Consider the following 26,043-nt stretch of genomic DNA (forward strand, 5'->3'; position numbering starts at 1 on the left):
ACATAATTCCCAGACTTGTCGGCGGAGCGGGTGAGAGAAAAGCTAACATTGCTGTTGAAAAGCGATCGCTTTTCTCTTCGTTAGTTGTGACGTCATGCGGTTAAAGCAAATCGTGTGACCAAATTTGGCTCTCAAATGAAGCGATTTAAAAAAAAACCGGCTTTGCTACTTTAATGCTTATTTTGTTGTATTTTTTTGTTTTTTTTTTTATTTTGTTCAACGGCCTTAGCTTAAGCCAAGTTTAAGCCATTGACGTCATGAGTTAATTTCATTAGCGTAGCGCCAAAATGCACAAGCTAAACGGACTTTTAAGTGTAGACAAAAATGGTTGTTTTTTTCCTGGGACTTTCCCTTAATTGTTAAAGCAAATTGCAGAAGTAGAACTTGAACAGAGAGAAGACTTACTAAACTAAATAAATAAAGATAAACGAGTGTAGATAAAACTGTGATATGGTTTTTGAAATTGCAGATTCATTTGTCATATCATTTTTAAGATATTTTGTCATTCATTCATTTATAAAAAGCTGCAGAATAATATATAAAATATAACAAAAAAGAACAGAGAAAGTTAAAGAAATCCCCAAAACAAATGTATTCTGAACAGATATAAAATATTCCACAAAAATTCCCCCAATATAATCTACCACAACCCAAATATATCTGGTTTGAAAACCTATCTTCACATTTAGCAACTAAACATAAATCTATTACCTAATTTTTTATAGAACCCCATAAAGATTTCCCCTCGATATACCCAAAATAAAAGATCTGATAAAAAGAAAAACAAAAGACTAAATAAAATGTAGATAAAAACTACAGAAATTCCCCATAAAATGTGTAGAAAAATCCCCAAAATATTTATGAAGTCTTCAATGAATCGACCAACACAAATTTAACAAATACCTTTGATATCTAACAAACAATTTCTTATGAAATTACTACAATAAACTGAAGTTTAACCATATTCCACTGAACCCAAGGAGTTTCCATCGAACACTAAATTCTATATTTACTCTTCTTTATCGGTTTCAATGAAAATAAGTTCGCAAATTCACAAATTTCGCGGAATTTCCAGAAAGCCAGTCAATGAAAGCGTTTGTAATTTGGCGACAAGTGCGTCAATGTCAATTACAACTGTACTATAGCAACGTTATCTATCGGTTGGATCGGTCGCACTTTATATCAGAGAGCTCGTGCACCCAAGGCACCAGCAAATCGAATTTACAAAATCCCATGAAAATTTCCAGGAACAATCGAAAGGCATAATAAAATAATAAAAAATAAATAAAAAGAAAAGAGTGCGAGGACTGTAAGAATGTCGTAAAAATTTCGCACAGACCAGCCAGTGTTAAATGCGGCGATAAAAAAACGTAGGGAGTAAATAATAAAGTAAATAAAAGCGAAGAAGTCAAAAGTCGGGGGGAAACAAGAACAATAATAATTAATTGTTTGTTGTTTATGCATTTTTATAAACGTACATATATATATTTATTTTATTTTTTTGCTGGCTAAGTGAATGAGCTTTCGTTCGTTATTGGCAAAAGCCATTTTATATTTATTTATTTTTAGTTGATGCGCACATTAAATTGGCAATTTCTGTAGGATATCTGATCATGATTATAAAGAGCTAAAATACAAAAATACAAAACGTCTGGCAGTCAATACAGTTGCGGTTGAAATAATACAACTTTTCAGCTATTTTGTAAATTACAAATAAAAATATATAAATATTCGGCAAGGTAAATTATAAACCTTGCAGGATATTCATATATTTGTATACCTACAACAGTAAGTTTTTATAAACAGTAAGTAACTATGATCTGTAATTAACTGTCATCAGTAAGTATCAATAAACATTAAGTAACTATAATCAGAATGTAACTATAATCAGTAAAAACCTATGATCCGTAATTAACTTTGACCAGTAAGTAACTTTAAGCAGTTATTAACTATGACCAGTAATTAACTATGAGCAGTAAGTAACTCTGAACAGTAAGTATCTATAATGAGTAAGTATGCATTATGATCAGTTTGAGCTCTAATAAACAATGACTTGCAACTTTTGTAACACAACACATTTCTAAGACTTGGTTGGCAGCAGTCACTTCGTTCCGGGGATGTTAGAACCAGTTGGGAATCATATGCACAGATCTGAGAGAATTGTTTTGGAACAAATTTTTAGCTATTTCAAAGAAACTATGGAGTTATTTTTCTATATAATTTTACTGGTATATAAGTCGGAGCATGGCGAATCGGTAGACTTTATATATTTACATATATATAGCTGCCATAGGAACAATCGGACGATTTATAAAACTATGTTCAGTAATTACCTATGACCCGTAATTAACTATGAGCAGTAAGTAACTCTGAAGAGTAATTATCTATAACCAGTAACTAGCTATGTTCAGTAAGTAACTAAGAGTAGTAAGTAAGTAAGTATGTACGATCAGTAAGTATGTATGATCAGTAAGTATGTATGATCAGTAAGTATGTATGATCAGTAAGTATGTATGATCAGTAAGTATGTATGAGCACTAAGTATGCATTACGATCAGTTACTAACTTAGAACACTAATAAACAATGACTTGCAACTTTTGTAACAAAACACATTTCTGAGACTTGGCCGGCAGAAGTTACTTCGTTCCGGGGATGTTAGAACTAGTTGGAAATCATAAGTACAGATGTGCGAGATTTGTTTTGGAACAAATTTAAGATATATAAAAGAAACTATGGAGTTATTTTTCTATATAAATTTACTAGTATATAAGTCGGAGTATGGCGAATCGGTAGACTATATATACATATATATAGCTGCCATAGGAACAATCGGACGATTTATAGAACTATGATCAGTAATTAACAATGACCCGTAATTAACTATGAGCAGTAAGTAACTCTGAAGAGTAATTATCTATGACCAGTAACTAGCTATGATCCGTAAGTAACTAAGAGGAGTAAATAACTATGATCAGTATGTATTTATGACCAGTAAGTATGTATGATCAGTAAGTATCTATGAGCACTAAGTATGCATGATGATCAATTACTAACTTTGAACACTGATAAACAATGACTTGCAACTTTTGTAACACAACACATTTCTAAGACTTGGCCGGCAGAAGTCACTTCGTTCCGGGGATGGTAGAACTAGTTGGGAATCACAAGTACAGATGTGCGAGATTTGTTTTGGAAGAAATTTAAGCTATATAAATGAAACTATGGAGTTATTCTTCTATATAATTTTACTAGTAAATAAGTCGGAGTATGGCGAATTCGTGGACTATATATATACATATCTGCGATAGGAACGATCGGAATATTTAAAGAAAATTATAACTTTTCCAGTTTTCAACAGATTTTCACCAAAAACGGTACATAGCCATTAAATATTAATCTAGAATTTTGTGTTAAATTTTATAAAAATCGGTCTACTATATTATATAGATGCCATACAACCGTTAAAAATAGAGGAAAAATGCAAAACTGTGAATGTCTGTAAATATAATACGTATAGGTGAATGAAATTAAAGCAGGCATTACTGTATTAATTAATTAAATTAACCCTCAGTATTATTTTACAGCTCCTATTATTTTAACCCCATCTGTGCATACTTAAAAGTCTCTAAAAAGGTTATCTCCGAGGAGAGTTCGCTGCTCGTTAGGCGATTTGCTCGTGACTTTTAATGCGTTTGCTTTTAATGCATGGAATATTTATGTAGCACGCTGCATGTTTTATGCAGCACAATGCAAACAAACACAAAAAAACAGGCAATTTGAGTTGTTCAAGTGCATAGAACCATATATGGCATACAGCATATACCCCTAACCCCCCACACAGCACCCCTTATATCTGTATCCTATAGATACATATGTATCTAGCTACCCCATCATCATTCGAGCGCAATCTCCACATTGCAACGCGTGAGCTGCCTGACATTCTAAGTGCCAGTTGTTGGTGCTTTCGGTTTGGGATTGAGGGGTTATCTACCCCCCTCCTTAGTGCCTTTGACCTTGGCATTGGATTTAATTCTATGGTGAAATCTCAACTGCAGCATAATGCCGAATGTCAAGCTAAAGCAGAGGATACAAGGGGAGGAATATCTGTTGGATATATATACATATGTATATATATATATATATATATGAATATATATCTAGAATGTCGCACATCAATTCTGGTATTAGCTAAGGGATTTGTGCAGCGAAAAGACATTTAAAATATATTAGGTTTAAATCTTTTCATTTGAAAGCAAATAGCATGTAAAATATTGCAAGTATAGTAGCTAGTTAAAGAAATAACTAACCATAAAAGATATGATTATATTGTGCCTAGTTAAAAGTGACTTTTTTTAAACTGAAAGTTATTTAAGATAAAGGTTCTCAGGGTGGAGAGAATGAGTAGTCATAGTCGACAATAATTGTACTTAAAATGTTCCTCATTAAAAACTCTCAGAGCTTGTTGTATTCAATTTGTGCTAGTCACGATTACTATAACGAATGTGATTGTATTTAATATAGTCGATGTTGATTATATAATATTTTAATTAAAATATATAACTTTTTAAAATGATTTTTTATGTGTCTTATTAAAATCAAAATTATGGTGTTATTTAAATTGTTTCAATTATTGTTTAAAATACATATAATAAAAATACATATAAGAATAATAATTTTTATTATTTATTTATTTTTATGAAAAAGATTAAATTGATGTTTATGCATTTGTATTTTTTATAGATTTATGACAACATTGTCACGAGTCAAATAATATAAACAATTTAATTTAAAAACCTAATTGCTTCTTAGTTGGAATGCTGCAGTTATGATTGAATTCCAATTGGTTTCTAACCTCCCATGCTGGCCGATTGGAAACCTTGACCTCAGTGCAAGTCTTATTGGCTCGTTGGTCACACTGCGGCAGCATAAACTTTGCGCCAATGCACGTGTTGCAATTGCGAAATGAGTAAAAATAAATGAAACAAAAAAAATAATATAGCCGCACCTACGCCGCAAAAAAAAGATAGAAATGCAGCTACGAGATACAAAGATACAAAGGCGGGGAGTACCGAAAATCCAAAGCACATGCCGAGGGAGAGACACCCAGAGAGAGAGAGAGAGAGAGAGAGAGAGAGAGGGGGGGAAAACAAATGCACTGGCGGCAACCTTGAGTGCAACAAAGGAATGCACACAATAAAAACACTCGACACTCTCTCGCATGCGATAAATGTCATGTATCTGTGTGAACTGAGAGAGAGAGAGCGGATGTGATGTGACTCTCTCTCTCTCTCTGGGGAAGCATACAAGTGTGTGCGTATGGGAGAGTGACAGCGCGAAAACAACAACAAAAGTGTAAATTGAAATTCCAAAGATGTCGACAAAGTAAATACGAAATAAAAACCCAAAACGAGACAGCAGCAAAAGGCAGCCACAGACACACAGCAGCAACAACAATAACAATAACAATAACAATAACAATGGAAAGCTACAACAAAATGCGCACAACACAATTCGGCGAATAATCATAATAAAAAAAAAAATATAAAATAACAACGAAGCAGAGGAATATACATAACAACAAAAGTTCAATATATTTTTTTAAACAAGTTTCCAGAGCGTACAGCTTTTGGCATTGCTGTTATTGTTGCTGCTGCTGCCTGCTGCTGCTCTTTTCTATATATTTCTGCGACTGAGGCAAAGTCTGCTTTTTGCCATCTGCTTTTTTTTTAATTTTATTTTTTTGTTGCCTTTAGCGAGAAATATATCGAAATATGGCGGCATCGGCGATCGAAGAGCTAAGGGGAAGTACCAGTGGGAAGGGGAGGGGGAGCGGGAGAATTATTGCGTTCTATGCAGTACCAGTTCGTACCGCCCGCGCTCACATCTCGTCCTAAACCCCATATCTCTTCTCTCCTAATTCCATCATAAAAAAATGTTATACGAAAGCCGGGCCTTAGGATGATGCGAAGCTTGAAATACCCTTTAAAACTGCATAGTTTCACTGTAGAAACTAGAAATATATTCAATATAAATATATTTTTATATAAAATTCCTTCAATAACTAAATAATTTCATTGTTATGATATATGAGTCAAATGAATTTATTTAAATAAACAGAAATGACTTCAACTTCACTCTAATGCATTTACTAGTCTTTCTAGTTTTACATAGAAAACTGGTTGAATGAGTTTATGGGAAAACCAACCCCCAATGAGAGGCTAATAAGACAGCTACAGGTTAAAATTTGTTTAAATAATACGTATAATAAAAAAACATTATACCAATAAGTACTTTTTAAAAATAATAATAATAAAGTACCCGTAGTTTTTCAATAAAGAATAAAGAGCCTTCTTCTAAAAGCAAAAACAACCTTAAATCTAAAGATTTAACAATTCCCAACTTTTGCTTATAGTGTCATACCTTTTCATTTTAATAAACATGTAGTAAGGAAAATAGTAAACACTTCCCATTGACAACTTTCAGTACCTAAGTTCGTTTCATTTAGGTACTAATGACCCCAAATACCCGGCCTTTTATAGGGTATACAAATAAGGGTATCTCTCCACTTACGATAAGATTGCGCACGGCGGCGGTTGTTGGTGTTGCCGCTGCTGCTATTTTAGCCGTTGTCGATATCGTTGCGGTTAGATCGGCGGGCAGAAAGTCCAATTGCTCCTCCTCCACCTCCTCTTCGTCCAGTTCCTCATCTTCTTCAGCCGCATCCTGGTTTTCCGGCTTCAGCTTGGGATCATCTTCCGCCGCTTTTGCTAGGGCACCGCTGCCGCCTCTTCGGGTTGTGCGTTCGACTTTGACTTTCATGGTTATTTGTTTTATAAACAATTACAAACACACAAACTGCCTTTGGCTTATAGGTTTTTCCAGTGTTTGAAAGCGGGTAGAACTATCTAGAATCCAGATTAGTGGGACCGGACCACGCCCCGAAAAGCACGCACCGCCTTTTGGTTTTATTTTCTTGGAAAACACTTGAACTTCGCACGGCTTTGTTTTACTATTGCAATATTTCGTAATTATGTTATTTTCAATTTTCAATTTTGAATTTTTCCTTCTTTTATTTCTTCTCACTCACACACACACACGACGTACAAACGTAGATAACGCGAAATTGCACATGGACAGAAGGCGTGTAACTGTTATTTTTCTTCGGCGTAGTGTGTGCGCCTTTTCTTTTCCTTTTTGTTGTTGCCTTTTGTTTCTCTTTTTCTTTTTGGGAATGTTCTCGTTTGCACTTGTGAAAGTGTTAAAAATTAACTGTAACAACAATACCAACAACAACAACAAACGAATGCAGGGAGGCGAATAAACGTAACGTTTTTGTTTTTTTTTTTTTTTTTTTTATCGCCCTTCTCGCTCTGGCCAAACGTGGCTCTCCAGTGCGTGCGAACGGGAGGGGGCGTTGGGCTGGGCGGACCGATTAACGAGCGAGAGGGAGAGAGAGAAGAGGGTGTGAGTGACAGAGAGAACGTTTGCGGGCTAGAGACGCGAGTGAGAGAGAGAGGGAGACACAAAAGCCGCGTGGCTTTCCGCTGCCGTTGCTGCAGTCGCGTTGCCGTAACAAAAAGCGAAAAATAACTGAATAACTGAGCAGCGACGGCCGCAGACCGCTTCGCTTTGCTATCCGCCGTCGGGTGACGTCTTGGCCATTGCCTCACACACTCACACACACTGCGCACACTAGCGCGGCAGCATACGGCAGCGGCTCACACAGATACTCGCACACAGTCGCAGAGCCTGGAAATACAAGTTGCGTAGATGCCAGGGATGCACAGAGTTCCAAAAGAGCGGAACCAGTTGCTTGAGCTAGGATTGCGAGAACTAGTTCATTTAGGGGTTTTATTTTTTATTTAATCTTTGACTGAAAAATCTAGCTTTTAATCAAATAAAACCTATATTTATACTTATATATGTACATAAGAAAGAAATAAACGAAATATCTCTTTAAAATATGATACATATTTGAGTAAATTTTTAGCTTATTTGCATTTTTGCATATTTAACAAAATCCCGTAACTGAATATAATTTTTTCATGAGCATTGAATCATTAATTATTCGCATTTAATTAACACAATTTTGCGTTTAAATTATTCCCCGCTTCCGTTCCAAAATTATATTTGTTTATATCAACTTTTGACAAAAATAAATGCCCAAAATAATCCTTGAATAAATTAAGAAAACCACAAAAACCGCATGGAAAATCCCGGGTGAACAGCATTTCCTTGCTCCGTTCCCATATACCCCGTTTGCTCGCGGCCCTGACGAATATCGAAACAAAGAAAAAGTGCACAATAAATGTCAGTCCAAAGGAGAGAGCAAGCACGAATTTCGCTCTCACACATACAGGGACAAAATCAAATGTTGCATGCGAGAAAAAATCCAATGAGATTTACTCAGACTGAGTGAGAGACCAACGAACACTCGACTCAAAAGCTGTTGCGCTCAATTCAAGAATTTGGCGCGCAGCTCGTTTGTTGACATTTTTCCATTTTGTTTTGGTCCGCTCTCTCTCTTTCTCTCTCTCTATCTCTCTCCTCTTCTCTGCCCACTCAAAAGACCAGTTGCCCGGGCACATGTTGGATTTGTTGTTGTTGTTTCGGATTTATGTATGCCACGCATCGCATCGCCACTTTGCGTTTTCGGATGACTCATCGGGGTTTTTACACACGGATACGTGTTGGATACCAACACACACAGATACACGCGTCGAAACTAATGTGGGCCTCCCGCAATTTCGGATTCAGATACATTTTCAGATTCCCATACACAGAGGCTTGAGATTGAAGGCTTTAAGGCTTCAAGGCTCTGGGACTCGCAGACAGGTACGTCGCACTTAAAAGTTAAGTTTCTTAAATAATTAAATTAAGTAGAATTTTAATAGAGAAAGTATCATAATTTGTAGATAAAGAATTAAAGTATTTGATGGTTTTTTATGGTTTAATTATTTTTTTTATATTATATTTTAAACTGACAAATAAAGGGAATACAAAAATGAAATAAGAAATTCCATGAACTAAATTTAAGACGATGAAAAAGTTACTTTAAAGTTAAGCTTTTTACATAAATTAATTATTTTACTACGAAAAGGATCATTTTTGTACTGTTTAATGGTTTTATTATTTGTTAATATAGCATTATAAGGTTTAAAATTTCAACTGACTCATTTTTTAAGAGAAAATATAATATAATATATATTATAAAGAATTAATTAGTGCTTACTATGCATTTTCCCTTTTTTTTTAAGTCAGATTTTGGTTTATTTTAAAATACTTTCGCTTAATTTTTAACGTTATTTTTTCTATTGAAAAAAAGAATAGATAATAATAAATATCAGAAATAATTCAGATAGATTTCAGGGATCTTAAGAATTTATTACACTACATTTTCTCACAATTTCCGCTTTTGCCTATTTCCCTTACGCCAACTTTAATGAGTATTTCTTGCAGTGCAACAATTTGAGGACCGAGGTCAGTTAATGAGTGCTAGCAAGAGGAGTATCTGTATCTGCAAGATGCATTTGGGCGCGTGCTAAATGCGTCTATTAGCCGCAACAGCAACGTACCCCCGTAAGATATACATATACGCATTAATTCCAATCCCATTCGGATGTGCATTTCGCATCTTTCGAGACCCATTAGGTCCAGGTAGCCAGGTAGATTTGGGACTCGCCACCGCCATTAGCTGGGACTTGGGAATGACTCCGGATTGAGACAGGGACAGGGACAGAGACAGAGACAGAGACAGAGTCACCTCTCTCGCAGCACGAGTCCGATAAGCAATGTCTGAGTGCCTTGCCTGGCGTCGAGCCTGTGGCACTTGTCGAGTTTTCAGGACAAGGACTGACCACTGACCACTGTCCAGACGAAAGATGGGAGTGTCACCAAGGCCGAGGGTTGAATGCCACCAATGTTTGCTGCTGCTAATGTTGCAGCAATTTGCCAGGCGACTGCCCGGGTGCATCAACCACTCTGATTAGGTTACCATTCTAGCTCATATATTTTATGGGGTTACCTTGGGTTAATTCTCGAGAATTATGAGCGGAAGGGAAAACCGGAAACGGAAGGACTGCTTGCGTAAGTGATTTCATTGGTTTTAAAAAACAGATAACAAATATGGTTCAGGCGAGGAAAGAATTATGCTAGCTTGAAGATTACAATGAAATTATAAACCATGTATCAACTACTTCATAAGTTACTTTATATATTGAATACTTTAATAAAAAGTACACAACATTTATCTCTCACACATTTTCCAGTTCAAATTTACAAAGCTTTGTTTTGTCATTTTCAAATATCTCCCAAGTCTCAATTACATTATAATTATATCTACTTATCACTTCAAGTGCCTGGAGCTGACGCTTAATTTATTTAAGTCCAAACAACTTGTATTCGTACTTAATTATTTACATTGCGATACGATCGTCTGAATAATGTTTGTAATAATGTTTGCATTGATTTAAGTTTCGAGATCACGTCATGAAGCAGGGGTGAAACGACGTCATCGTCGTCGGCAAAGTCATCGAGTTCCTGGAATATTGTTTATAATTCCCGGTATCAAATGAGTGTTTTTTTATTTAATACCCTGAGGAAATTTAATTCAAGCTCTCCCTTATGAATGAGAATGGAAGGGAATCACTAGACCTGGTGGGCGTTTATACGTAATATATCTATAGTATAGGTATTAATCATATCGCAAACCATTTCCGTTTTGCAAATTATTTCAACATCTTAAGCACGTGTGTTACCTGCTGTTTATTTTCTTAGTGCTTGGGCAGGTGTACATGTGGTTTTTCTGTTTTTCATGGACAAGTGGTGCAAGCTTCGCACTTTCATTGATAGGAAAACAAGTTCCAATAAAAAAAAACAATCGAAATCAAAAGAGACGACCTTCAGACGAAAAAAAAAACAGCTGATTACTAATGCTAATGGGAGCACTTAAAAAAAAAAGAAACAACAAAACAAAAATAAAGGCGAAAGGGGCGTGTTAACTATTGCAACCAAGTAAATGATTAAGAAAACTTAATGACTTTGTTGTAGAACCGTATTTTTCGAGCGACGCTCATTAAAAAAAATTAAGCATACGGTATAATAACAGATATGGCAACAATAAAACCTAAACGACGGCAAATTAAAGTTGTTAATTGTTTTTGTAATAATTAATAACAATAATAGCAACAACAACGATCAACTATAATGCTTCCAGAAACAGAAACAAGTTCAAGGACAAAAACAAAAGTCGAAAGTAACCTCAGAAACCAGCTTTTTTCTAAAGTTTCATAAAGATTTAAGATTATTACAAGTATTACAAATTAATCGATTTGAATTGTTCCAGGAAAACTTAATAAATTCAACTAAAATTTAGTATTCACATATTTTCTAAACTATTATGGCCTTTTCTAAGAAGTATTTACTGGGGGTAAATCATATGATTGTCAGGATTTCATTTGAAATCAATCTTATTTGCAAACAAGAAAGAAAACTGACTTCGGGAAGCCGAAGCTTATATACCCTTACAGATCGCAATTAAATTATAAAATCGAAAATTTATTACAACGCTTTCTCTTGGGTTCTCTTTTTGATTTGATTATTCCCCTCATATATACGAGGCCTTGCTAACCTGGTCAATTAGAAAGCATTTGGCCTAGTCATTCCATCAGTTAAATGCTCAAATCAGGAACACAAAGAACCCTGAAGATAAGTGACAAAAATCAACCTGAACAACGAAACTAACTACACATAAAGAAATGGAAGAATAAACAAAATGATACTACAAAGTATAATTTTAAACTTAAATTTTAAGAACTTAAAATATATAAATATGCCCTTAGAATTAACAAGAGAACATATTGGTTTTAAATAATAATAAATTTGTAAATTAAAGAAAGTAAACCAACTTAAAATCTTGAAATAATTCAATTTATACAAAGTACATAATAATATAGATATATTTTACAATTTAAATTGTATTATTTATGTATAAATAAGAAATATTTCATTTTCTTTTACCAGATTTAATCACATTGATCCCCTTTTTTTAATGCAAATATTTTCCCCTGTGCAAAACCATATCATTTTCCCTGTTAGAAACACTCATGAATGTGCTCCAGAGTGCTCAAAGCTCTTGGCATTTCCGTTTTACGGTTTCACTTTTCAGTTGTTTTGCCTTTCTGCGCGGCTGTTTACGGCTTTTAAGACTTCCTGGCCTGGTTCACGTTCGTGACTATTCTCCACTTGGGCTCTTATCTGCTCCGGTCCGGTGCGGTCCGGTCCGGAGGAACTGACACTTGTCCGCGTCGTGTGTTCGCCGTCATCGTTGGGGGTTCATTTGGGTGGTTGGGATTGGACAAGGTTCCGTCCGAGGTTGGGTTGTTCCGAGGCGGCGATAATGTTCTGGCGACACAGGTAGACTTTCCGTCGCGACACGGACACGGAGACGGGAGACGGGAGACATGTGTGCATTCATCACTCTGGGTATTTTTACACCATGACGTTATCAGGTTTTTCGCGCTCTACAACGGCGACGATCGGTTAGATTAAAATTAAAACGCTTCTGCCAGCTATAAGGGGTTTTCTGCTTAAAGATAGTGTCATATCGACAATAGTCATATGTCTAAAGTTTAAAATAATTACCATTCTAGGGGCTTATGAGGAGATTTTTTAGGTTACATTTAAACGATAGTGTTTTTAATCGAAAACTGTATGAACTTGGACTTAATTCACTCGATAGTATCTTATAAAACCCTCACAGTTTTCCAAGCCTTTATCTTGTTAATATAACTTATAATTACAAAGGTTTAAACCTTAAATATACTTGATAAATTCCAGTATTTCAATTCTAAATTTAACTTCGTTGCAACTGAAGAAAATAAGTTCAAAAAAGGTCATCCCTCTCGAACTGAACCCTTTTGTTTGGGGCTCAAATCTGTAACTGTCTGCTAATTTAATTTAAATTTATTTAAATAACTTTACATATATATGTGAATATTATATACTGAATATATGTAGAGATCCAGTTTTTTTTGTTCGCTGTTGGAACAAATTAAATTACTCGAAATGTATTTTTTATTGTTTGTTTTATTTACTTATTCCCCTTTTTAAAAATTTTCTGTGTATTTGGGGAGTGGCATTCCCACGCCACAGCCAGCGGTCAGTAAATATTTACTTCAGATAAAGGCTTGAAAAAAAATAAAACATACTTATGTATATTTGGGGCAAAACGGAGGAGCACTTGGCTCAACATGTCGTATACGTGATGGAAGCGAGATCAAGTATACGCCCCTTTGACGCCATTTTTACTCATTTTCCCCCAGCTGCGATTTTCTCATCCAACTAAAACGCAATTAAAAAAGATGGAAAAAAAACGAGCAGAAACAAAAGCGAACACAAATAAAAAAAATCGACTTGGAACGAAGCGCCGCCCACAAAAACCGCAAAATAAAAGACGACAGCAAGTAGCACAGATGAGGGAGGTGGCTTTCGTTAATGCCTAGTTTTTGCCTCACTTATATAGAGGTACAAAGAAGAAAAATTGAAGTCAACAATTGCATCTTAAAATAGTATCAATAATGTTTCAGGGGTTTTTTTTTTCAAGATTATATATGCAAGTTATGCATATATATGTGTATAACATGATTTTACTTGGAAAAATGTATATCATACAACAAGAACTTATTTTTAAGTCAGTTACTTCTTTAACTCTAAATGTATCTTAATTTTCACAATCAAATGAAACGAATTTGAGTGGTGAAATACATTTTATCAATAATTAAAGGGGATTTCTTATGTTAATCTTGGCAAAAGCCACACGCAACACCAAACATTTTATTTATTATTTCGTATTACATTGTCCTTAAATCAATTGTTTCAGATTTTTTAAGTTTTCTCATCGGTAAGTACGAGAATGTAAGGATTTCTTCGATTGTGATTTTTTCCTCTCAGAAGGTGGTTAATATTATATTATATTTATTTAAATAATAACTCACGTGTCGTTGCTGATGATCCATGGCATATTTAACAGCTTGAACAGCTGAAAAGTCCTGTCGCTGCTGTTGGTGTGGCTGTTGCTGTTGAGTTTGTTGGTGAGTTTGTTGGTACGTTTGTTGGTGAGTTTGTTGGTGGGCTTGTGGTTGATTTTGAAGTTGTTGTTGGTGCGAGGATACTGCTGCAGATGTGGTTGCTGGTGCGAGAAATTGCTGCTGCTGCTGCTGCGCACAAGGATAATAGCAATTGTAATTGGCCAGTTCATGTTGCGTCAACTGCTGATTGTAATTATTAACATTCATGTTGTTATTGTTAATGTTAATGTGGCGCTGCTTATTGCACTCGTTAAGCCAGGAGACGGCATTGTTGCTGTTGTTATTGTTGCCCCAAACATTGTAATTATCACGCAGATTGTGCTGCTGCAGATGCAGTTGCTGTTGCGCCTGCTGCTGCTGCTGCATATGGTTGTTGCTGCTGTTGTTGTTGTGCTGCATTTCGATGGCCTTTATTGCAATCATCAACGGGCAACAAATTGTCAGCGTTTATCACAAGAGATGTTGCAATTTCCTGCTCTCCTTTGTTTTTTTTTTTTTTGTTTGTTTTTTTAATTTTTGCTCACTTATATTTGGCTTGATTTATCGTTGAGTGTCTTTTTCTGCAGTTATTACAAGCTTGTTAATGTTTTTTTTAACTTATTTACAAGATCTATGTGTTTATTTTTAAGTTATGTTTAATTTTTGGCAACTTGTTTGGATTGATTTAAGTATTTGCTAAGATAGTTTTATTTGTTCTCCTTGAGATTTTGTTTTTTTTGTGCGCTGTTTTTTTAAGAGAAATTACATTAATATAATTTAATGTTATATTTTTGTTCAATTATGGTTTGCTTTTAAAAATGTTTTATAAAATGTTTCATATGATATTGTTTCGTTTTTCGTAATTAGTTTAGTTTATTGCCTTTGCAGGACTTAATTCCTTTTGATTTCTGGGTTAGCTTTAGTGTTTGTTAATCGGAATTCTTCAGACGGAAAGAATTCTTTAAGTTTTATACCTATTTACAAGTTGTGCAATGCGGAAAAAAAGGGTTTTTCTTGGCGATTTCACTGGCAGAAAGATGACTCAACTCCCTTGTTCTTCCCGCTGAGTGAAGTAACTTCGTTTCCCTTTTTATTTTCTCGCACTGATAAATGTGTGCTTCCCTTGATTATTTTGTGTTTTTTTGTATTTATGTACATTCACACGCCCACTTTCCAACTGTCGCCCCCTTTTTCGATCAATTTTCCGATTGACGCTTCGATAAATTTCGATTATCCGATCAGCACGTGCGGGCCAAGTGGCTGGGTAACGGTAAGCGACGCGTAAACAAACACCGAAACGAGCAAACACGGATTAAATTACGTGATTTTGTTATAAACAGGCAACGAAATCGAGCGAGAAAACCAGACACTGGCGTTATTATGACTTTTGCCAATAATTTCACGTTCTTTTTTTTATATTTCATTTAATTGCATATCATCCAGAAAACAGACACAGCTTGGCTGCGGTTTTTTATTAGTTTTTCGAAAAAGTTTGCTTTATTATTACTCCTTTGACTGAGTTTCTTTTCTAATTAGTTGGCATATATTTGATTTTATATATAATATAATATTAAGAAGAACTTTTTTTGCTTGTTGAAACCTTTTATTTATTGTTTATTTTCTCGAGATAGAAATTATATTTCCTTTGTTATTTTTTTTTTTGGTAATAGCTCCCCAGAAAGTTCCTTTTATTTATTTATTTTTTACATTATTTGTTTTGTCGTCTGTCTGGCATAAAAATTCCTTAGCTTTAAGGCATGTTTATTTTGAAGTATAATTTATACTTTACTTTTTTACACTTTATTCCTTTTATATGCTTTATGAAACACACTCATATTTATTTTTTACATGTCATCCAGATACACACATTTGTAAGACTTTTATTTTATTTTTCACTGCACGTTCTGGCTCACTTGCATTATTTTTCTTTTTCCTTTTTTGTTTATTATTATTTTTTAAGGCCAGGACTGGCAACTTGCAGAGACTTCCACACGGCAGTGCGACAGAAATTGTATTGAAACTCAATGAAAATTTTGATAAACCTGCGCTCAAAGGCAGCTCACACACACACGCCGCGAACGCACACTATCGCCCGCCCGAAGGCTGCCGACAAAAGACGAACAGCGATCGCGATCACTTCGGCTGAACTTCGCGTACAATTCGTTCGATGTTTTTTTTTTATTGTTGACTGTTCGTTTTTCGGGGTTTCAATATTTTTTCAGGTAAAACCGAAAAGAAAAAAAAAACACAACAACCAAAAAAAAACTGCACAAAACCCGAAACGAAAATTGTCAAAAGGAAAAAAATCAGAAAACAAATTATTACGAGGCGCGTTTTATTTCGGTTCGGCTTTTGTTGTTGTTGTTTTTGTTGTGACTAATCGCATGTCCAGTGTCCAATTTTCGCAAACACCTTTCTGGGTGGTTTTTCGCTTTTCGCCTTATTATTATAACGCTTGTTTTTTTTGTTGTTGTTGGCCAAGTTCGATTGCTGGGCGCTCGCTGGTGTTACTGTTTGGCGCCAATTGGCTAAATAAATGGGCGATCCCGTCCGCTCCGCTCGCTGGCTCATAGATCACTTGGCCGCCTCACTCGCTTTTCGCTTTTTCACTCAGCGTTTGTCGTCTTCTGGGCTGCGTTGACTGCGCCGCCAGCAGCGCTGCTCTCGGGCCGCTCAGCTGCGAGCTGTGCTATGACTAATGCAAACAGGCACGCGGCAGCGGCGGCAGTGGCGGCAGCAGCGGCGGTGGTGGCACTGCTCTGCTCTGCTCCAACTACAATAACAATATGTAGAACAGTCGCGACAACAAAAACAACACCAACAAGTGCGAGCGCACTGCGATCGAGTGCTGGCCAGGTTTTTCAGGAGCAGAAATAAAGAAAATAAAAGTAAAACAATAGATTGTTCATGCATTTTCCAAAGCACATCCTTTGAATGTTTTGGTATTAATACTGCTCTTTTAGGGTATAATAAATGTAGTAAGAAGGAGTCATTTCCGTCCCTTTAAATCATATATATTCTTGATCAGCATCAATAGCCAAATCGATCTAGCCATCTCAGGCTAAATATAATATTTTAACAATTTTTCTTCTTAACTTTATAAGGGGTAACATCTTTAATAATGTAAAAAAAATTTTAAAAATTTTAATTTTTGTAAAATTTTAAATCGAGTAAGCAGATTTATAAATTTTATATAAAATTATCTATGAAAGCTTGCCGAAGTAATGAGTTTTTTAATATTGATTTATCGAAAAAATTGTCATATAAAAATAACGATAAATATTAATTCAAAGAATTCTAATATTTAAAGCATACTTAAGATCGATTTTCGATTCGTTTGTATAATTAAATGGCAAACTACAAGGGTATATAGGCTTCGGTTTCCCCAAGTTCTTCTTTACCTTTCTTGTTTTTTTGTTTGTATTTTTTAAAAATATTTAACAATAATTAACAAAGCTAGCATATACAACAAAAAAGCTGAAAGTGACAGCACCACTCTACACCCTCACTCCCTTGGTATATGTTTCTCCCCCTTTACCACACCTGCCTTAATTTTTTTGTAGCTTTTGCTGGTTTTTAATCTATGCAACAAAAAGCCACACAAAAAGAACAAAAAAAAAACAGGAGGGGATCACAAAAATATGCGCGACGTGCCCACTTTTTTTGTCGGCAGCGAAATTTTGTTCTTATTTGTGGCTGCTGCCGCCACATGTTGTTCTTGTTGTTGTTGTAACTGCATTTTAATCAGCGAATTTGTTGTTGCTTTTATGCGACACCTTGCAAAAAATGCAAATGATCCTGGCACACTCACACACATACACATGCGCAGCTGGGGGGAGAGAGAGTGAGTGAAAGAGAGTGAGTGAGAGAGAGTGGCGCAGTCACGCTCTCTGGCTGTAATGCGTGCGCTCTCTGTCACTCTCGCACGCCTTCTCGCCATGCTTTTTACCTGTGCGAATGTTAATTGAAGAATTTATTGTTGTCTCATTGTTGTATTATAGCCTGGCGACGTCGACGGCGGCGACTCTGTTCTTTTTTTTTTTTTTTTTTTGTTCGTTTTCTTCAAATTTTATTTGTCGCGTTTAATTATGACAACAGCGAAGTCGGCATCGGCGGTGAGCGTCGACGTCAGCGCCAGCCGATCATTGACTTTATGCCGCTCTGCCCGCCCTGGCGTCACATAGTTTTTGTTGCTGTTCCTTGCCGTTGTTTTTTGTTGTTGTTCCTTGCTGCTGGAAGTTTTTTTTTTTGCGGGGGTGAGAATTAACCAAAAAAAGAAAGGGAGAAGAGAGAGTGGGAGAGCGGAATGAACTTTTGGGCCGGTTACCGTTTAACTTATTTTCGCTTGGCAACCAAAGGGAGAAAGGCTACACAGGGAGAAAAGCAAATACATGAGAGAGAACTAGATACAAAAGAAGCTAAATAAAAGTTTATTTCAGCAGGGAAGCTTCCTTACTAAAAAAAAAAACATATCTTGCTTTAATTAAGGATTAAAAATGCATAGAAAACGTTGCGAAAAGTATGCAACATTTAATGTTTTTCGTATTATACGTTTGATCGTCATTTTATTAATTTAGTTATTAGCATTTCTAAAAAAAAATATGCAACATTAAAGTAATTAATTACGTCCCAATTTTTCACGGTGTGCTTGTGAATTAAAGGGTTAATGCTTTATTTTTATATCTGATTAAAATTAATTAAAACGCGGAGTATACACACTTATAATGTACACAAAAACAGCCCCTCGAAACAATTGATGCTCGCAAACATTTTAAATTCAATTCCATATACATTTTATAGCGCGCACCCCACTGTCAGCCCCAAGCCCCATTTCCCCCTTCCCCCTTCCCCCTTCTATATGCAGAAACTTTTGCAAACTTTAGCGACCCGTTGACATGTTAATGACATTTTTATAATGCCAACAACAACGACAACACACAACAAACAAGGGAATACACGCAGGAACACACGCGGACAACAAAAACAAAGGCGGATGCAACATTTCTCATTGTTTATGGAGCGAGGAGCGAACGAGGATACAAATTGTTTTATGCCGTTTTTGGCGAGGGAGCGGTCGCCGCAAATACTTACGCACAAGTAAATACAAGTAAGAATATATGTAAGTGCACTGAGAAAAAAAAAACAGGGTCAAAAGTCTCTCTTAGCTTTCCATTAACCTCTTACTTATGAACATATATTTGTTTTTATACCGCTACAGGTTTATAATTATTAATAATAATTTTATAATTTCAGAAAGTTTTTTACATGTTATAATTTTGTAATTTATAATTTATTTATAATTTTAATAAAATTGTCAACAAAAAATTTATTTTAAATACTATAACCAATTGACTTCCTTAGCAATTGATTTCTCTCAGTGCACCGAATGCATTTATTCCATTGACGTGTGGCGGGATTTTAAGTCATTTTTGATGTACGATTTGTTCTTGTTGTTTCCCCTGATGCTTTTTATTTTTATTTTGTTGTGTATTTGTATATTTGAGTTAATAATACGCGCGCGAAAGGTAACGGGTACAGTGAACTCAAAAACACGTACAGTGCGACCACCTTTAATTGCACTTGATGCGCGCTAGTGTGCGTGCCTTAGCGCTCAATCAAGAGACAATCGTCATCTTCCTTCCTTACTTCTTCCTTCCTCTTACACGCAATAGGTGTATTCACACATACATATGTATGTACTAGATGCATCTCTCGTGCAAACATTGACGAATATCGGGAGCCAAAACAAAAGACGTAACCTAAGCAAACGGAAAGTGTGAGTGCGAGAGGCAGACAGAGTTCGATTGAAGGGGGGGAGTGAGAAGGGAACAGTAGTCGATCTGCAGATGCCGTTGCCGTGGGCGTTTTACGGTTACTTTTGGGTGGCTAAACAAGAAGGGAAAGAAGAAGCGCCGACGAATTCGCTGCACTGACAAAAATTATAGACAATAAACAATATCTTAATAAAAGAATATTAAATAATTGAAATATAGTAAAAAGAATATTCCATAATTAAAAAAAACTAATAAATTAAAATTATTAATTGAATAAAATCGAACTGTATTAAAAAGTGAACTTGTGCGACAACATTTTTGCCATTAAGTAACTTGCCATCAAATTTAATTTTAAACGTAATTTTATTGCCAATTGAATATATTCCCTGTATTTTTTTCGGTTTAAATAAGGCCCCACTTTCTCTCAGTACTTTTTCGGTCGTGACCGCCGTTTGCCTTGGCCTCATTTCAGTTCAGCTTGACTCTTCACTAGCCACCGCCGCATCTGTAGATATATCTGTATCTTAGCATCTGTATCTGTCGCTATTCGCTCATCGTTGGCGGCCGACATTCCAGAGGAGTTCTGGATTCGGAAGGCGAATTCCGAGTGCGATTCCACCGAACAGACACCTGGGGGTTCAAGTGCAACTCCTCTAGGGGCTTTTCTTCCCACTCGTAATCGCGAAGCGCGCTTTGTTGTTGCTTTTATTAGCACGTTTCGCCTTTATGATCGTAGCGTGATTTCTGCGTTCTGGTGGCTTTTGTTACTGCGCCGCAGGTTGTGTATATTTTGTTTTTATTGTAGTTTCGGCAACAGGTGTGGCCCCCAGCGACGTGTACATTGAACCCGCGCCGGGTTATGCCCCCCCCCCACTCGGTATTTTTACAGGGCACCAACTATGACGTGTTCGTTAATCCTTATCGCTAGCAGCTAGCTTCCTTAAAGCAGTGACGTCCACTTGGATATATCTCCCCCTTTTTCGTTTCGTAATGCTCCGATATCAGACTGCGGACGTATTGACGTATTTATTTATCTATGAGTCACCCGAACCGAAGAAACCCCGAAGGCAGAGAGTGAAAGAGCGGCACAGTTCCTAACCCATAATAGAGAGTATCGATAAAAAAGCGACACATTAATTACACTATTTAACAAGCGATCACTTTTCTTGGGGTTTTATAAGAGGTAAAGTCTTATTATTATATTTATTTATAATTTCTAGTTGAATTTATTGAGTTAAATATATTTAATTGGGTTGTATATGTGAGATATTTTATAAAATGGGGCAGTACAAAGTATTAATACACTTTGAGGTATATTAATATAAATTTGTATATTAAAATAATACAATTTCAGAATAATTATAATAAAAAATAAAAGTCTACAGGTATTATATATCAATTCTTTTATTGAGATAGCATATATACCTTTCCCAGGTATTTTTCCTCTGTAAACTAGTGTTAGTTCTGCCTTTCTTCGTATACCTCTTCTCTCACTCTCTCTTTGTCGTATTTTTTATATGATCGCTCTTTGTTCGACTACCGGACCTAGGTCTATAAATATTAAGTATACCGCGCGGTGGCCGCCGCTCCAGAATTATCGAGAGCCCTTAACTCTCTTCCTCCACACTTACTTTTATATAACAATCGGCGGTGGCGTGAACAAAAGCCCAGGCCCAAAATGTTTTTAATGCCTTTTGCCAAAAACAACTATAAAAAGCACAAGCCTGCCCCAAAAACAACAACAACAACAAAAAAAGCCAAGAGCAATGCGAATTGGTTCTGGTATTTTATGCCCCTCGCTCGAAAGTGTCCGACGCATATTTCAACTTGTCAGGCGAAGAAAAGACGACGACCAGAAAAATAAAAATAAAAAATTAAAAAAAGGCTCGTAAAGCTGAAATCAGCAAAGCCGTTTCGAGGGTAATTAATCGCCATCGTCGCACATGGAGATCGGATCGGTACGGGTACGGGTCCAGGCACGGTTCGGACGGAAATGCTGGAATACTCCAAGACGGACGGAGAGACCACAGATCCCGACCCAAAATAAAATTGAAATAAAAAATAATACAAAAAAGAGCAGCAGCAGCAGCAGCAGCAACCCAGACCGAACCGATCCCAAATGGCAGGCAAGGCGCCTCGATCTGCCATTATGGCTTTGCTTGAATAGCAAGTTATATATGTATATATAAATCTTTGGAGGGTCTAGTTACCTAAAGAAAATAATAATATACATATATTTACTATCTAAGATATCACTGCCTAATTTAATGGGTTTGTTGCTCTAGTTAGGGGAAGCCATCACTTGATACACATTATGTTCTACCTTTACACAGTTAGAAAGTAAGCTTGTTGGAAGAAACTAGTTCAAATATTCTACTTCATTGATTAAATATTTCAAATACAAGAATACAAAATTTCACCATATAATATCTGACATTTTTAATACCAGAAAAAGTATTTTATTAAAGTTCATATATATGTATATTTCTATGCTATTTCATATATATTTATCACTATCCACTGAGTAATGGCTAAACAAAGGGTTTTATAAATAAGAAACCCAACTCCTTTGTTGATCTATTTAATATTTTTTACAGCTTACCCTTCACATAGTTCTCGATCTCTTTTTTACCTTTTTATTATTCATCACCTTTAGGAGATATTATTCTAGCAGTATGATCTATTCATAAAGGTAAGCCCGGAAGTCTGCGGCTTATCAGAGAAATAAAGATATCAGCCCAAAAAAAAGTGCCTCCACAGAATAATCTTTGGCGAATGGCATACGTGTGTCTAATCAGGTGATCCACTTCTAGAAATAAAGCTCCGCCCCACTGAATTGTGCTAGCAATTATGGCCTAATGTATGGCGGAGGTAATACAAATATGAGCCATGTAATTAAATCATAAAATCGGTAGTTTTAAAGCCCAAATTCGTAATGGTATTGGGTTCACTTTTCTCGCCCTGTGCGGGAGCGCGTTTATCTAGAATTTCACAATAAACTCTCGGACACGCTTTCGATTCGCGTTTTGTTTTTTGTTTTGGCCTATTGATGTGTCTCTTTGGTCTTGGCCGTTTTTGGCTTTAGCTTTTTTTACCTCATTTTGTGAAATTGAATTTATTATTTCGCAAGTTTAGAGACACAGCGAAACGAACACATGCATGCACCGAGAGAACTTGGGAAACAGGCTTAGAGATTGATTTTATGAATTTTAATTGATAAAAGTTGGTTTTAAAGATACTTTAAAATACTTTTAATACAAATTTTAAAGAAATTTTATATGCCAAATAAGTAACCAAATGAAAAATATGTAATCAAATTTAGATCAAGGTTTATATTAAATAAAGTTTGAACTGGTTATTATTATTTAAATTCTCACAAAAAGTATACTAAAATATCTATAAAATTGAATTTTAAATAAAAAATGCATATAACTTTAAATAAGTTTTAATGGAAAACTCAATCCAAGTGGATTCCAATTGTAAGCGACAATGGCAGGCTGTAATTGACCCACTTTTGGGAAATAGACTACCAAGAGATGTGGCAGGAGCTAAAGGGGGGTTTTTGTGCTTTTTTTTTGGGGGGGGGTGGTGGTGCTGACGACCAGGTGCTGGGTGGCTTTCAAAGGGGCGACAGGCCGCCGCTCAGCTGGCATCGAAACTAAACTCAACAACAACAGCGGCACACTCAACACGTGTGCGCGGCAAGCCTCGAACCTCGAACCCGTTGCCATTTCCACGTCCATTGTGGCCACAAAACTGAGACAGAAACCAGTTTGAAGGCGCTCCAATTGTCAGCTCCCTCGGAACAGCACGTTTTCATTCATCGACAACAAACTGTTGCCATGTTGCATGCAGCCGCCAGTTGTAAGTTTATTTACCTATTTGTTTACCGCGCGAGCGATGTTCGTGGCAGTGTTGCTATAATTTTCATGCTCAAATTACTAGCATTTGAACTAATACAAAAATATTGCGAAATGAGGAAATATAACAAGATTCCTATCGAATTTGTAAAGAATTAATTTTGGAGGTACTTTAACTGCTACATAGCATAACGTTAGTTCAATGCTAAAGCTTAAGAAGCCATTTGTCATGTATTCTTAAGGAAATGTTATTAAAAAAGTTCAATTAGTAATTAATAATACTAAGAAATAAGTTATAAAAAATGTGTAAATTAGTAAGCTAAGTGGTTTGAGAGATTTCCGTTTTTTATTTATACCCTTGCAGGGTCAGAAGTTTGAAACGCAGTGAAGAAATCATTTTCTACCCTATAAATCATATATATTCTTGATCAGCATTAATAGCCGAGTCGATTTAGCCATGTCCGGCAAAAAACAAAAATATGTACAAAATTTTTTTGAAATGTAATAAGGGGTTACATTTTTAAAATTGTAAAAAATGAGCAAAAATTGTAATTTATACATTTTTAAACTCAATATGCATATTTATTAACCTATTAAAAACTAGCATAGGACAGCTTTCAGATTTGAAATTAATAATTTTTTGACTATAGTTATGATTTTTTTTAAAATTGATTTCTCGAACATTTATATATAAAAATATGGATAAATATTGATTCTAAGAATGGGAATATTTATTTCCGATTCGATCAAAGCTATATAAACTTAGACTTCCCGAAGTAAGTTTCCTTTCTTATCGTGTTTTAAAATAAGAACACATTGTTTTCATAAAACCAAAGTATTTATAATGGAATATTATCATTATAATACTATTATTAGAAACATAAGTAGCCACAACAATACTATGTTACATTTTACGTAATGACGCTTGTCTTCTTGGAGTTCAGAAAAAAGTTTAAGTTTACAGCAAAAACAAGTTTAAAAAATACCTTTTAACCTTAAGAAATATATTACTTTGTGTACTCAAAAAACCTTGACTATCCAAAAATCGAAATTGATTTAAAACTAAAGGTAAAAAAGACTGATTTAAACTAGTTCTCTCTGGAATATATATTTTAAAAAATATTGTTTAAGTACTCATCGCCTCAATACATAAAATTTTATATTTTTTTATAGAAATCAAAAGGCCAAATGGTCATCACTGATCGCTGTGGCGCTCGTGCCAAACTCGTGGAACACTTGGGCTTCCAGCGGCCACGAGTGGCCATATTGGCAGGATGAATCATCAGCCGGCGTATCGTCTTGTCTGCGGTGGTCGCTCTTTGGTCTCCCAGCATTATCAGGCGGAGCACGCACCCACAAAACCACTGGCCATACACCAGACTCCAAACAGATCAGACACATCAGGAGATATGTGTACACAGAGAGAAAATATGCCAAAATAATATGGATAACCCCTCCAGTTTGTAATTAAATTATAGGATCGAACCGGGAATCGATCATAACCAAATTTAAAATATTCGCTTGTTTGAACAATATTTTTATATGACAGTTTTTTCGACAAAAAAAGTTAATAAGACTGATAATTAAGCATAAAAATCACTATTTTAAATTCGGAAAGCTTTCCTATGTTCGTTTTTATTACCTCAATAAATATAATACTCAATTAAAAATGTAAAAACTACTAAAACTTAAGTCTTTAAATGTTGCACCCCATATATGGCTAAGAACATGTTAAGCAACATGTTGCTAAGGTTCAGAGTATATGCAACGACTTATTTGTCATTTATGTTAACAATTTAAGAAAGAGTATATATATCCGCGTAATATATAAAAACAAATTATATGTTTAATATATGTAAAAATAAAATAAATATTGTAAATATAATAATAATAATAATAATAATAATATATAAAAACAAGAGAAATAAGTTTGGAGAGATGTGCATAAGAATAATATTTAAAAATAAATATTATAAAATAAAATTTTAAAATAAATAAATTATTAAAATTATTATTTTTCATTTTAATTTACAAATAACTTCAAATTACGGAATCCATTTCGTTTGTTTACATTTCATTTTCAAGGACAAATATCAGAGACACAAACCCTAATGGCGAATCGCAACGAGCATAAAGGATGTGGTGGAAAGAAAAGTCAAGAAAATGCTCTTCACTCAACATTTTTACACATTAATAAAATTAAGAGAGATATGAAAGGATCGTCACTCACTTTGTTATTTGTAACTGGAAGTTGAAACTCCGAAAGCGCCTTACGCTGCCTTGCCGAAATTCTTGATTTTCACACAATTTTCACAAAAACAAATAAAAAAAAATTTCACACA

The 26,043-nt window shown here is 35.3% G+C and overlaps 1 protein-coding gene across 2 annotated transcripts in view; it reads right to left on the minus strand.

Annotated features, from left to right (window-relative positions):
* Positions 1–16,203, minus strand: part of kay (transcription factor kayak) — a 38,404-nt gene extending 22,201 nt beyond the window's left edge. The window contains exon 1 of one of the 2 annotated variants that reach the window (XM_020958973.2): positions 13,996–16,203. In XM_020958973.2, coding sequence (XP_020814632.2) covers positions 13,996–14,511 — 516 coding nt within the window. In that variant the 5' untranslated portion in view covers positions 14,512–16,203. Of the gene's footprint in view, positions 1–6,571; positions 7,761–13,995 lie in introns of those variants that run through there. The other variant, XM_020958974.2, reaches the window with a different exon arrangement.
* Positions 16,204–26,043: the final 9,840 nt, after the last annotated feature.

Source organism: Drosophila serrata, unplaced genomic scaffold, assembly GCF_035046125.1.
Source record: "Drosophila serrata isolate PLE 108 unplaced genomic scaffold, ASM3504612v1 contig_376, whole genome shotgun sequence".
NCBI lineage: Eukaryota > Metazoa > Arthropoda > Insecta > Diptera > Drosophilidae > Drosophila > Drosophila serrata.